This window comes from Pongo pygmaeus, chromosome 5 (assembly GCF_028885625.2).
Source record: "Pongo pygmaeus isolate AG05252 chromosome 5, NHGRI_mPonPyg2-v2.0_pri, whole genome shotgun sequence".
NCBI lineage: Eukaryota > Metazoa > Chordata > Mammalia > Primates > Hominidae > Pongo > Pongo pygmaeus.
Window position 1 is genome coordinate 51,189,038 of NC_072378.2, and position 15,310 is coordinate 51,204,347.

At 35.9% G+C, this 15,310-nt stretch overlaps 1 protein-coding gene across 1 annotated transcript in view; it reads left to right on the forward strand.

Moving 5' to 3' along the window:
* Window positions 1-15,310, forward strand: part of TFAP2D (transcription factor AP-2 delta) — a 58,209-nt gene that overhangs the window by 14,602 nt on the left and 28,297 nt on the right. Inside the window, exons 4-5 of the mRNA XM_054492700.2 lie at window positions 676-841; window positions 1,014-1,132. Coding sequence (XP_054348675.2) covers window positions 676-841; window positions 1,014-1,132 — 285 coding nt within the window. The remainder of the gene's footprint in view (window positions 1-675; window positions 842-1,013; window positions 1,133-15,310) is intronic.

Here is a 15,310-nt window from a genome sequence, read left to right on the forward strand (position 1 = left end):
AACATTTAATAAGTATTATGATTACTATGTTCTAGGTCTTGTGCTGATATTGAGGGCTGGCATACAACAGAGGTATTTAACCTACCATCATCTGTATGGATTAGAAATTTCTTTCAATGAGTAACTGGTTTTTAGCAGTGCCTGGGATTGAGTGACTGTTTTGCCTTTAATTGGCAGATGGATGAGGAAAAGATGGCAGTTTTCAAACACTTTGGAAAAGACAGTAATTGTGGATAAAACATTTCCATCCATTGTGTACATTGTGCATCTGTGTGTGTACATAAACATACAACCATGTATAAGTAATACCTAGTCTTTGTGAGCTTAACTATTGGAGCTTAACTATTGGCATTCAGGTTTTTGACTAATTGAAGTGTTTCTTAGTGTGGATGTTGCCAAAATTAGCACTGGTGAGTCAGTCTACACTCCATAGGATGCCAATGTTTCTAACAATTGTACACTCACAGACATTTTCACAAACATTGAAAAGACATGACCCTGAGTAGTATTTGAAAGAACATTTAGAGCAGCTCTCTGCGATGATCTGGGGGATATATAAGTACAACTGTTAGCATGTATTCCCAAATCCAGAATAGTCTTTTGGTGTTAACTGCCTCTCATGCAGTTAGCTTCTTTCACTGTCACTAACATGTTATATACTTTTTTTCTCCCAAGGTGGCACCTGTGTGGTCAACCCCACAGACTTATTTTGCTCTGTCCCTGGCCGTTTGTCCCTTCTTAGTTCTACTTCCAAATACAAGGTGACCATTGCTGAGGTAAAGCGGCGCCTCTCCCCACCTGAGTGCCTCAATGCTTCACTCTTGGGAGGCATTTTGAGAAGGTAAGACAAAGCTGTATTCTGGCACAGAATTTCTGCTAACTGATACCATACCCTCAACCCTTAGTCATGATGTCTTGCATCTGATAGTGTATTCCCCATGTGGTCAAGTCGTCTCATAATTTTCATCAGAATGTGAAATTTCAAAACCTAGTTTTTGTTTGTTTTTGTACAGAGCAAAATCGAAGAATGGGGGCCGCTGCCTGAGAGAGAAATTGGATAGGCTTGGCTTAAACTTACCAGCAGGAAGACGGAAAGCAGCTAATGTCACCCTCCTCACTTCCTTGGTCGAAGGTATGATTTTTCAGTTTAGCAAAATAATGCTGGAAGGTTGGCATGTCTTTGAAACTCAGGTTTCTTAAATTACGCTGTTTTATTTTTGTCTGTACCATTAAGCAAGTCAGTTAACAGTTAAGGTAAATTTCCTAAATTATCTTGACAATGATGATTAAATTAGACTTAATATAAGATTTAGATAATTCAAAAAATATCATTTAATTTACTAATCTTGGTAGTAATAGAAAATAAGACAATGGAAGTTTTGGGTACTTCTCCAAATAGCCTCTAAATAACAGCAACATGAAATTGGCAGTGCTCTTGTCATTTGCATTGTTTATTTTAGAGTTTAAGTAAATCTAACTTAACTCATTGTAATTCAGTACAACATGATCTACAGGAGAAATAACCCTTTATGAAGAGTTCACAGGGGCCTAGGCATGATACTGAGACTGAAAGCATATTGTATTAATCCTAGTAGACCTCTCTAAAGACATGGTGAACTTTCAAGGCTATATGGGTGGATAAGCTCAGCTCATCAGAGAGAGGTTAAGGTTAACCAGTAGTATAGAAAGAGAAATGGAAATGAATATATTCCCAGAAGTTGTTTTTTTTCCAACTTACCTCTTCCCCTTTTTTTCTCCTATTAAGGTCTAAACTTTACATATTCTTATTCAGTCTTCTTTTAAGGAGAGTTATTATTGAAAGGTTTTTTTTTTTTTTTTTTTTTTTACATTGTGGGGAACTTTTTGAATGTCAAAGGAAAGTTTTTTCATCATGTAGAATGCTATTGTTTAAAATATAAAAGGCAGGGGCCTTTTGCCAAGCCTCACCTTGAACACACTTGTGTTACTTCATACATCCATTATTTGTCTATATGGCACTGTAGGAAGTAGTGAATGAAACACAAAACCAAACATCTATAATTTTTTTCAGATTTTCAATATGTAGCATTTACTGTACAACATTGAGAAGTAGTGTGTTCTTGACATTTGTCTTGGCAGAATTGCTTTGGTGATTTTGCTCTTAACAGCCATTTTTGCTGTGTTCCCTGATAGTAGTCACGATAATAACAACCACAACAATAACATTGACAACTGACATTTACTGTGTTACTATTACCATGTTCTAGGTCTTGTGTTGTGTTTGCCTGTGTGTGCTGGTACTAAAGGCTGGCATATGGTAGATGGCTTTAGCCTATCGTACACCCACATTGGGGAAGAGCAAAGTAGAAAAAAAAACGACTAATGGGTTGATTCCAAAGGGAGACAGATTTCTGCACATTTTAAGTAAAAATGTGGGTTAAAATTATAGTTATCATTGTTTAAAAATATAACAAAACATTTGCTCAAGATAATAGAGGGGATTCAAGAATCATATGGGTGCTAGGACTCAAGTAGTTCTCAAACCCAACTCCACAGTAGAGTCAATTGAAAAGATTTCTTACAAAGTCCCGGGGTCTCATTCCCAAACCAACTGAAACTCATTCTGGGGGGATGGCTAAGGCATCTAAAGTTTTTAAAGCTCCCCAGGTGATTCTGATGTATAGTGGTGTTTAGATAGCATTGATTTAATTGTTCCTTGGAATCCTTTTCACTACCCAGGATGATTATTTATCAATGCTCATGAAATTTCTAATTGGTGTGAAAATTATCAATCCCAGTAAAGACTTTTCTCCATGCTGTCTATGAACGTACTGGTCAGTACAAACGGAAGAGCCACAAAAAGTATGTTCACAATTCTTATTGATTTTTATGGTAGCCAAGAGCACTGGGATATCCTGCGTGGGAATCATCAATCTGTACTAACATCAAGGGTGCAGGTCAAATATGTGGAATCCTAGGATGATCTCTGGAGTCTTGCCATCCTACTCTTTCTGCATACCTCTCCTATCCCAAAAGTGCCTGGCTTGTGTTCTATTCCTGTGGCCTCTGCTTACAGATAGCTATCAGCCTTGGCTAATGAAACAAGATTTTATCCTTTTGAGGAGCACCTTATCTTAATTGTGTGCTTTTGAAATCCCCAGTATCTTCAGGATGTAGAGAAATAAATCTTTCACTATTGAATTCCAGGCACATTGATGAAACCTTAGAAAACAGATTTAGAGTCAAAGAGATCTTTTGCGCTCTTCCACTCCTGACATAGTAAGACCCTCAAACCCACTTTCATACACACACACACACACACACACACACACACATTGAAGTTTTAGTACTATGTACAATATTCTCTGACATTTTAATTTGATTCCATATTTTGTTTCTTTTAAAGTTCATTGTAAACCCACTACATTTATTTCACAACTCACGGTCAAGTCATGAGTCATGACCTACAGTTTTAAAAATTACAAGTTATATTGGGGTATGAGGAGGACCTAATCTTTGACATACAAGGACATTATATCTACATTGAAATAGGTTTCATTATAACCCTGAGCTGGCATGAAGAGTGACTTCATTGTTGGTGACTCTCTTTTATATTTTTATCCCCATATTTCAGTTGGGTTAGTGGTAACAGCTGATGACTCCTTTCCAGCCAGCAAGATGCCGTGTTCTGTATTAGATCATGGCCCCTGGAACTCTGCAGACAGTATTAGGTGTATACAGAATAATAGTAACCCAACTCTGATTCATCAAACCTCCTGGGACATTGAAATCGTTGATGTTTATCAGCATTTTTGGCAACTTGATCCAACATGGGTCTGATGTTTGTTCCATTTGTACAGTTTTACTCCTGTATGAATTTCACCATACTTACCATTTCTTGTTTATAAATTCTTGGATTGACTGTGTTTTTGAGTAATGTTTTCTCCCTCAATCAAATATTTTTGCAAGAGCCAGAAACTTTTTAGACATTTTTATTTTCAAAAATTCAAAAACTAGATTTCTAGTATCTAAAACAGGCCATTGGCTTTCTTATATGGTCTTTCTATGGTCTTGTGGGAAAGAATACTGCTATTTCTTTCATCATTTTTAAACTGAAATCTCTCCTTTATCTTCTGGATTTTCTACATTAACTTATATGTGCATTTTAATTACCAATAGAAGTAACTTAGCTTTTCTTAACTGTCTCTAGAAACTGTTTGCTTGAAATTATTATACAGTAGTTCAGCCATGACCAGATGAGTAGTTTCTCAAACATCCTGATGACCCAATACATTACTGGGGTTCAATCATACCCCTGCATTTTGGCATAATATTGAGCATAGGAGAAAAAAATATCTAATTGATTGTATTCTTCACAGAGCAGACTTAGAAATAAATCTCATGAAGGTTAAACTTCTATGACTTTGCAGTACTTGACTCTGCCTCTTTGTGGGGAAGATTTGAATACAGCCTTGCCATTGTTGATATTTTCATAGACTACCAATGAAGGAATAGCGTGTGGGGACCCTGGAAAGCTTTCCACACAGAGATGATGTACTCTTTGTGAAGAGCCAATCAATGAACATAAGTGCCTTATGATGGGGATTCAAATTAGCAAATGAACATTTGTTTTTCAAAAACAACACTTGTTACTGACATAACAGGTTTCATTAGCATATCCCTAGGTTTCTATGCTTGCCTTTGGTTTTTACTTTTAAAAAATTATTTTAAAAATCATTTTTCCTATATTCCTTTTAAATGGAGTCACTGTATGAATAGCTCCTAGCTTTGTTTTCAAATCCACATATTAGAGCCATTATTTTTAGAAATCATTTTAGGGATGTATAAGATAGGGTTATTTGATGCAAATTTATACTATATTCCAATAATTCAGAACTTTTCTGTTACAAATATTATTGTACCTATGAACTAATGGGATGAAGAACTTTAGACTGACTGAATGTTTTTCCACCTGATAAAGTTGTTTGAAAAGTGAACATTTTAGTAAGGCAGATATTTAGACGGGATTTTGGGGGGTCTACATAACATAGATTATTTAATTTTGAATGACATGGAAATATTTGAATTGAGTCCCACGAAAGCAATACCACATTTAACTTCTTTTTCAACTCATATGTCTTCATCTAAGTGGTTTAAATCTATAGGTAATAATTAGATATAACTCCTTGTATACTGTTTTATTACAAGTCTCTTCTTTCCATTTTCCTTTGCTAATTACATTGCTCTCATCCATTCTAGTGTCTATAATATCAGAAAGATGTCAGTCTCTGAAAAATACAGTGGCTTGGATTTGCTTAACTGATCTTCTTGAAGAGACGTTGGAATAATTTTATACTCTTCTGGAGTGGAAATAATTCTCTTCTAGAGTGGAAACTATTCTCTCTAGAAAACATTCAAGGAATTTGACCAATATTATAATTCTAGTTTTAACACCCTTGTTATATGTTTATTATTCTTGAATTGGCAACATTTTCTGTGGATGCCTCCTCCATATTTTACTTCAGAAGAATGTTCGCAGAGTTGGTGGTTATTCAAATAAATACAAGGTGTCAATGATCTTGTCCTTCCTGCACATCACTGCCTTCTTATCTAGGAAGTTCCAAGATGAATGACATCACAGAGTATTACCAGAAGGAAATTCTGTCTGTCTGAGTGGTGTGCTTCCTGGGACAGTTTTGCTGCATTTGCAAAAGCTTGTGTAACCTTCTCAGCCAAGACTTAGGGTTCTGAAAGTATAGATTATTTAAGCTCGTAAATATAAATACCTTGAGCTGAAATTTGTTATGATAGAAGATCAAATTCTCTCTCTCTGTCTCTCTCTCTCTCTTTCTGTGTGTGCTCTCTCTTTCTGTGTGTGTGTGTGTGTGTGTATGTTTAAGCAGTGTGGGACAATGGAGGGTATAAATATGTATCAGCAAAAGAAAGGGAACCAGTTCCAAATATTGTGTATGATCTCCATCAATCTTTCTCAGTTTAAATCCTTAGTAACTGTTGCTCTTGTCTTTCATTTCAAAAGATATACTCTCAGACCCTATCTTGGACATCTTAGCTCATGTAAATTAGTTGTTTTGTGCCACTTGCAAAATCTATTAACCCTTTGCCTGGTACTCCTCCCACCACCTCTTACCCTCAGAATAATATCATTTTTGAAGTAGGGCCTGACTTTGGACTGGTTACTTAACCTAGCTGAGCTTCATTTTCCTAATTCATAAATAAAGACCATCATATCTGTAACGATGAGGACAATGCCAGCTGTTATAACAATTCCCAAAATGTCTGTGGCTTAACATAATAGAAGCTAATTTCTCACTCATCACAGTCTGATGTGAATGTTCATTATCAGGGACCTTTTTTATTGTCAGTGTCTCATTCGGAGACCCAGGGACCCAGAATTCTTCCATCCATAGCTTACTTTGCCTAAGTCTTAGGAATCCTATTCATTTAGCTCACAGATAAGGAAAGGCATAATGGTGAAAGTATACTGCTTCTTATCCACTCTAGCCAGGAAATTACCCAGTTACTACTATTCTCATTCTATAAGAACTAATCATGTGACCACACCTTATTGTGAGGATGACAGTGGGATATGCTAGAAAATGTAATCTGTAGCTGGGCAGAGTCTTCTCAGAAACAACTCTATCATATATAAAGAAAAGATAAAAATTTTATGGTCTAGCAGCCATATCTACCCACAACATCTGACCTATGTTTCTTTTGCAGGGTTAACTACATTCACATAGATTAAACATTTGCACAATAGTCCCCTCATAGAGCCACTAAATAAAAATTAGTACGTTTGTCTTAATGCGTGGTTTCTGGAGTCAAACAAACTTGTCTGAACTCACTTCTACACTTGCTGTAAGGGAAGACACAAAACCTGTCTGAGCATAAGTGTCCTTATTTATAAGGTGGTGTTAAAAAATAACACCCTTCACATAAGATTGTTGCAAGGGTTAAATCAGAATGTTTGCAAAGCACTTACCATGGTGCCCAGCATAAAGTCATTCTCAAATGAGAAAACTAAAAGCAAAGTGAGAATAGCTGTTCTGCACAGGATTATAAAATTGGGTGCAGCAAGGATGAGAACCCAGATCTTCTGGTTTGCAGCATCATGGCATATTTTCCATTTGGATTTGTGTTTGTGGCATATATCATGAACAGTTTCATTGCTGAGTTACTTCTGAATTTAACTAAAGTAAAACTCAGGGATAGAAGAGAGGTTACCAATCTTTGAGCCTGTTTTTCACATTAAATTGGTCCTCCCCTCCTGCTAGGAACCCTGAACAAGTTTCTTGAACTTTCTTGTGTCCAAGCTTCAAAAACTTTGTCCACGGGTACAGGGTTTTTAAAACCTGATGAACCTTCTGCTTCTACTTAATCCCTCAAAGTTAGGGGGACATTAAATCTTGGTTTAATCTCTTCTGGAATAATTATCAATAGTATCCATTGTACTTTTTAAAGGATGCCAATTCATTAAGTTATTAGTTACAAGATTCCCCTACAAAACCTTTTTATTCCACTCTGGCCAAACTTCCAAAAGGCAGTAGAAAGAAATCCTACCACTTGGTGGTATTTCCCTTCTGCCTTTAATCTTGAGCCTAAATTATTACATTCCCAAGAAACAAGGGAAAACAACCGATTTGTCAATGAACTTTTTCCTATAGATAAGATCTACTAAGAAAGTTTTCTTGTGATTAGTCTATGACTTTGGAAAGAAGTATCATTGACTGCATGAGACTTGTAGGCTTGAAAACCGGAATCATTTTGCCAATTATTAGGGATAACATCTGGTTAGGGAATGCTCATCGTAAGTCATTCTTCTCATAGAGTTTAGAACAAAGCTAATATTCTCATTGCTCTTACACAGGTACCAACAATGGGCTTTTTTGGGTGGTGGTGGTGACATATGAAACTAAAAGTCATATGAAACTTGAGCAACTCATGGACCTCATTTCCCAAATAGCTCCTTCACTGGCCTTCTCGAGACATTACATTCCCACATTAGTCCCACCTTTGGGAGAAAGGTTTTCAGCTTTCTTCTAGAAGTATATTTGATATGAAAAGTGTAGTGTGTTGATCTCTTGTATTAATAGCTCTAATTGATGTTCACTTTAGTCAGACAGTCCCACCTGGAAAAGCTCTGCTGTTCCCTTTTACATACACACATTCTGGCACTCACAGTGTCTTCTTGGAGACAGTTTTGCATATTTTTTAGACTATTAGGTTTTGTATCATTCATAAATGTCTTATTCTAAGCACAGAATAATTTCTATCTAGGAGACTCTGCTTCGGTAATTGGTAATTAGATAAAACTTATTGTTATCTATTATCTAAAAACTTACATTTATCAGTATTCAAAAATTGGTCTCAATGAACCTGAAATGGTATGACACAATATTATGGATAAATATATACCATCTTAGAGTATATATTTTAAAATTATTTGCAAACTTTCTAATATCACTCCCCTGACCTGCATTTTAAGATTTCATTCATTTCTGTGTGGTGGGGATGGCATTTGCATGTAGAGGCAGAAGGAATAGGATACTATACATACGTCACTGTGTCTGACTATATGCTTGGGTGTCCATAAACTCCTGTTCCTACTCATGGTGACTGTGCCACATAAAGACAAATATAGCCAAACCAATTTGCCTCAGTTTTTCCCTTGCCACCGTTGCTCTAGCTCATTATTCACTCTTGCACATAGTGATGCTCACTAAAAATAATGTTTGAATTCTCTTCTTAGTGTCTTTCTTTTCTTTTTTCTATGATTCTTCCTTTCAAAACCTAATGGATCAACTAATGCTTTATTCCTTTTTTTGTTTTGTTTTTTGTTTCGTTTTGTTTTGTTTTGTTTTTGGAGACAGTCTTAATAGCTCTGTTGTCCAGACTGGAGTGTAGTGGCATGAACACAGCTCACTACAGCCTCTACCTGCTAGACTCAAGGGGTCTTCCTGCCTCAGCCTCCTGAGTAGCTGAGACCACAGACACGTGCCACCATGCTTGGCTAATTTTTGATTTTTTGGTGTAGATGGGGATCTCACTTTTTTGCCCAGGCTGGCCTGGCTCAAGTGACCCTTCTGCCTTGGCCTCCCAAAGGCTAGATTATAGGAAAGAGCTGTGGCCCCTATTGCTTACATTTATTGAAATTTGTAGGTATTTCAATCAAATTGCAGGCTGTAATTATTCTTAGTGATGACTAACTTTTATTGAATAACAATGGAAAACTTGGAATTACCCACGTTCCATCTACAATAAATATTTGAGTTCAGAATTAAATCTTTCTAAGAATAAGGCAAAGAGTAATTTTACTTTTTGATTAATATAAGTTTAAATAAATAATACAAATAGTTCAGGATTCAAAAGTTACAGAAAAGTATTCAATAAAATACTTCCTTTTCACTCGGTTCCCCAGTCATTCAGTTCCCCTCCCAGAAGAAAACAAATGTTATTAGTTGATCTTTGTCCTTCCAAGGATATATGTGTGTATCTCTTTTATTCATTTTTAAAACAAATTATAGCATTCTGTAGACACTATTTTGCAATCAATTTTTTCACAGTTTGTCTTACTGTTCATTCTTTTTCTTCAGTGCTTACAAGTTGTTTATTCTTTTAAACACTCGTGGCATTTCACTGAATGAATTTATTACAATTTATTTAACCAGTCCTCCTCTGAATATCATTTAGGTGTTTTCAGTCTTTGGCTATTACAAATAGTGCTTCAATGAAGAACCTCAAACGTATATAAATAGTTCCACAGATATGCAAGTACATATCTTCAATAAATGTCTAGGAATGGCGTTGCAGGGTCAAAAAATGATTTGCATTTATAGTTTTGATTGATTATTGGCAGATTCTCCTTAATAGTGGTTGCAAATTTATAATCCTATTAGCAATGAGGGTAAGAAGCATAGTACTTTCCTGTACTCTAAATTAAACAGGAGGCTATCAATTTTTTTTATCATTGCTTATTTGATTGACTAAAAAAAAAACCTCTATTATGAAGCAGATTCAGACTATTCTTGGACTTTTATGAACTTTTCTGTTTACTTATTTTGTATTTATGGAGTAATATTTGTACTTTCCTTATTGGTTTGTAAGTTTTCAGTCTCTATTAGGAAAATTGGCTTATTAAATGTTAGTATGTCTTTCACATGACTTACTTTCACTTTTCAGTTGGCTGTTATGGGTTTTTGTTTATTTGCTTTGTTTATTGAGGTCTTTGCATGCAGAACTTTTTTACATTAATATAATTATATTTTCATATTTTATTTCATGGCTTTTAGTTTTAATTTCAACACTGTACAGGCCTTTTTAATTCCAAGATCATAAAAAATACCATGTTATCTTCTAATTACTATGTGGTTTAATTTTTTTATGTTTAAATCTATGATCCACCTGGATTTTTGTTTCATGACTAAATGTATGCTATAGATCCAGTTTTATTTGTTTTTTTCCAGGTGACCACCTTGTTGGCTTAACATTTTCTATTGATAATCCACCTTTTCCCTACTAACTTTAAGTGCAAGCTTCATCTTATATTAAATCCCCCTTAACAAATATGCTTTCCCAATAGGCTGAAGTCTTTGCTATCTCTACTTCTACTACCACGTTTTCTTTTTTGTCTATAGAGTTCATACCATATTAGCCAAATAAGGGAGATCTCGTCATGCAAGAACCCAGCCAGACAGAGGCTCTTATAGTTTCATATTAACTCGCTAGTGGCTGCTTTCCCTTTTGTATAAGTCATAGAATCCTTATATTTTTGGAAGATGTGCAGCTCATCCTCACCTAGTGCTTTCTCTTTATCTTAGGACAGTGGTTTCTCAACTCTGGTTTGAGAGAATTACTTTAGGAGCATTCAAAAACTGCAGATGCCCTGGCACCAGAGATTAATTGATACGGGGTGAAACACTTTTTTTTTATTATACTTTAAGTTCTAGGGTACATGTGCACAACATGCAGGTTTGTTACATATGTATACATGTGCCATGTTGGTGTGCTGCACCCATTAACTCGTCATTTACATTAGGTATATCTCCTAATGCTATCCCTCCCCACCCCCCCCACCCCACAACAGGCCCCAATGTGTGATGTTCCCCACCCTGTGTCCAAGTGTTCTTGTTGTTCAATTCCCACCTATGAGTGAGAACATGTGGTGTTTAGTTTTCTGTCCTTGGGATAGTTTGCTCAGAATGATGGTTTCCAGCTACATCCATGTCCCTACAAAGGACATGAACTCATCCTTTTTTATGGCTGCATAGTATTCCATGGTGTATATGTGCCACATTTTTTTAATCCAGTCTATCATCGATGGACATTTGGGTTGGTTCCAAGTCTTTGCTATTGGTGAAAAACACTTTTTAAAGCAAATTTCTAGGTTATGGGAGTAGCAAGGGTTGAGAAAGCCTGCCTTCAAATATAGTCTATTTTATTAAATGGCTCCACTGATAGAGGGATATACTCTATTTTTCTATTTTTCATAGGTTTTTCTGTATATATTTAATTCTTTCTAACAAGTCTCTTTTGCTCTAGTCCTTCCCTATATTCTAGGAGGGGATGCTTCACAAGACTATTGTCATAATTAACATACTGTTAACATAATCTGAAAGCTTTTTCATTTAACAAATGTCTACTGAGTACGTATTGTGAATCAGATGCTGTGCTAAGTGCAGGATATTGAATGGGGAATGAAACTTTCACTTTGAAACACAAAGTGTTGGTGTTTGACAAAAGCAACATCAAACCAGTGAAACTACTATATTATAAGGCACGTCTCCAGGCCATACATCGTATGATATATAGAGTTGTAGAATGCATTCCTTGCCGAAGAGTCTGGGAAATCTGTAAGTCAGGGCATCAGATATACTTACTTTGTGCTTCAGCTCCAGGGTTTGCTAAAGCTCGATATTATAAGAATTTACTTAATTCTCAAATTTGCTTTCTAATAGATAGTTCTTGGAATAATCCCATAGAATTGAATGTGCTATTTCCCGATACGTGAAAATAAAATTCAAATCATAAATATATGACTGGAGTTTAACACATACAAATTGTTATTTTCATTTAATAACATTGGGTTTTGTAACACTAAGTTAAACTGAATTGTTTTTAAGGCAATATTGTTAGAGTGACAGTTGATGAGAATTATCTATTGAATAACAATGTACAAGTACTGCTTAGTAAAAATTAGTGTTAAATATTAATTTTTTAGTTGTGTAAAGTTTTTTTTTTTAAATACCATAATTTTAAAGAAAGAATTTTTGTTGTTGTTGTTGTTTGTTTTTTTGTTTTGAGATGTAGTCTCACTTTGTCGCCCAGGCTGGAGTGTAGTGGCAAGGTCTCAGCTAACTGCAACTTCCGTACCCCGAGTTCAAGCAATTCTCTGCCTCAGCCTTCTGAGTAGCTGGGATTGCAGGTGCCCACCACCACACCCAGCTAAATATTTTTTTTTGTATTTTTAATAGAGATGGGGTTTCACCATCTTGGCCAGGCTGGTCTTAAACTCCTGACCTCATGATCCACTGGGCTTGGCCTCCCAAAGTGCTGGGATTACAGGCGTGAGCCAGCACACCCGGCCTAAAGAAAGAAAAATTCTTAATGACTGTATAACAGATTGAAAGTCAGGTATATTTATTTTTATTGTTAAAATGCATTTAAACCTGCTTCTTATAAAACTTAGGATCTTGGCACAATTTGCAGTTTTTCCTTAAAAAACATTTTGCCACTAACTTTCTATTTCAGAACAACATCAGTGAATGTCACTTAAATTTTTCCTAATATTTCTTCCTAATTTTTTACTTTTTGCTTTGGAGTGTGGAAAAATGAATTCTCTAAAATCAACGAGCAAATTTATCTTTGACGTTCTTGCTATGTTCTGAAATTTATTTGTGCCTGCTTTTTAAGAGATATGTTTAATATAAGTATTAAATGTCTGGTTCTGTTGCTATTGAAAAGATGAATATCCTTCATGGTTTTCACTTTTTTAGTAGGTGGGGTTACTACGTGGCACATACAGCCTAAAGCCTTGCTCTTGGAATATGTTTCTCCAAGCACCAACCTGATCCACCTACACACCCATGCACACTACTTCTTTTTTTAAACTTTTATTTTAAGTTCAGGGGTACAAATGCAGGTTTGTTACATAGGTAAATTTGTGTTGTGGGTGGTGGTTGTGCCAATTATTTCATCACCCAGGTATTAAGGCTAGTACCCATTGGTTATTTTTCCTGATCTGTCTCCTCCCACTCTCCACCCTCCAAAAGACCTCTGTATGTGTTGCTCCCCTGTATGTGTCCATGTGTTCTCATCATTTAGCCTCCACTTATAAGTGAGAACGTGTGGTATTTGATTTTCTGTTCCTGTGTTTGTTTGCTAAGGATGCTGGCCTAAGACCTAAAGACAGAAATACCATTCTATCCTACTTCTAAAATATGTAATTATTGAAATGATATGGAATAAAATGAAGGTATTTCAACTTTAGTGTGTTGCTTCAGTTGTATTAAATTAAAAAAAAAAAAGGTGGATGGCCAAGTGCTGCAATACATTGAAATAAAAGGATAGCTTAAAGTAGCTCTGAAAAAAAAAAAAAGAACAAGAACAAGGGAGTTCTACTTCTCTCCCAGGAGTGAGGTGATGGCAGCCATATTTGCTGTTCTGGAAATAGAAGGGAAAACATCCTCGGGCTTTCCTGGATTGCTCTTTCCACCACAGGTTATTGCACTTCAGTTCATTGTTCATATAGACATTTTGTGCCACCACAGAGGCAGAGGAGCTCATGGATTTTTATTTTCCCAAATCAGTCAAACTCCTTACAGTCATGTTAATATGCTTTTCTGACTGTAAAATGTCTAGTTTTCTTAAACCTGTTGACTAAGACATCTGTTGTAAAGGACTTAACTATAGATTTGTCATTGTTTCTGAATACCATGTGTATTTTAGTTAATGGATCCATTTGTTCATTCATTTTTGGGCCCTCACACACAAAGATTTTGTGGCATGATATATGCATTTTAACTACATATCAGAGTGTCTCCACTTGCCACTTCTTTTGATGTAGCATTGCTATATATCCTATAACAATGTTATATCACAAGCAGGAGAAAGCAGTAAACAGAACTGAGGGAAGGAAGGATCTGGCTGTCAGTGTAAATGTAAATAGCAGCTGTCCCACTCAAACTGTTTTTAAAACTGCCACACGGTGAGAGCTTTGCATAAAATGGGACAGATCCGCAGGAATCAGGTTTTAGCACAAAATTCAAGAGGCATGCTGCCATCCTCCTGTTTGCCCTGTTTTACCTCTCCCACTATTGTGCAAACAGTAAAGAAAAAGGATTGGATGGATGGATGGATGGATGGATACATAGAAAGACACACATAGATAGATAGATAGATAGATAGATAGATAGATAGATAGATAGATAGATAGACTCTGTTAAAATGTTATTTAAATATCTGTTTCGGTGTGAACAATAACAATGTGCAGCTATATTAATATATGTAACTTGACTTGCTGTACAAAGATGCTGCTGCTGATGGTATTATCCTGTTAGTTACAAGATACTTTTGAATCCTAAGGTCCACATGAGTTTATCCTCTGGTCAGCATTATTTGTAGCTGTAGCATTATTTGATGGGTCAAAGTTTAAAACATTTTTACTTCCAAATTTGAAACTTCTTAAATAATCTCCCTTCTATTGTTTTTCAAGCAATAGTGAGTGTCCTGTATGGCATAACAATGACTTTAAAACACACACACAGACACACACACACACCTTTGTGCCATTTCTTCTGCCAAATATTCACATATTTTCTTACCTTAAACTGTGACCCCTGAATCTAGCACTGTTCAGATTAACATAGAGATCCCTTCCATTTAGTTACATCATCTTTCTATTTAAAATAGAAGAAAAAACAATGATGTTTTCCACCACGCAAATATTAAAATTGCAACTAAAGACCTGCCATTGCTCATGTGAAATATGTGTGGGGAGGAGCATGATCAGAGTTTACAAAACATTAACCGCACTAATATGTTTGCTTATTGCAATACCTTTTATATTAAACTAGACTTTTTTGCTAAGGCCTAGAACAGGAGGTCTCACCTTGTGGGAATGAAAAAAATAGTATCTTTTGTTTTGTTTTGTTTTGTTTTGTTTTGTTTGGAGACAGAGTCTTACTCTGTCACCCAGACTGGAGTGCAGTAGTGTAATTACGGCTCACTACAGTCTCAGCTTCATGGTGTCAAGCAATCCTCCGGCCTCAGACTCCTGAGTGGCTAGGGACTGCAGGCATGCGCCACCACATCT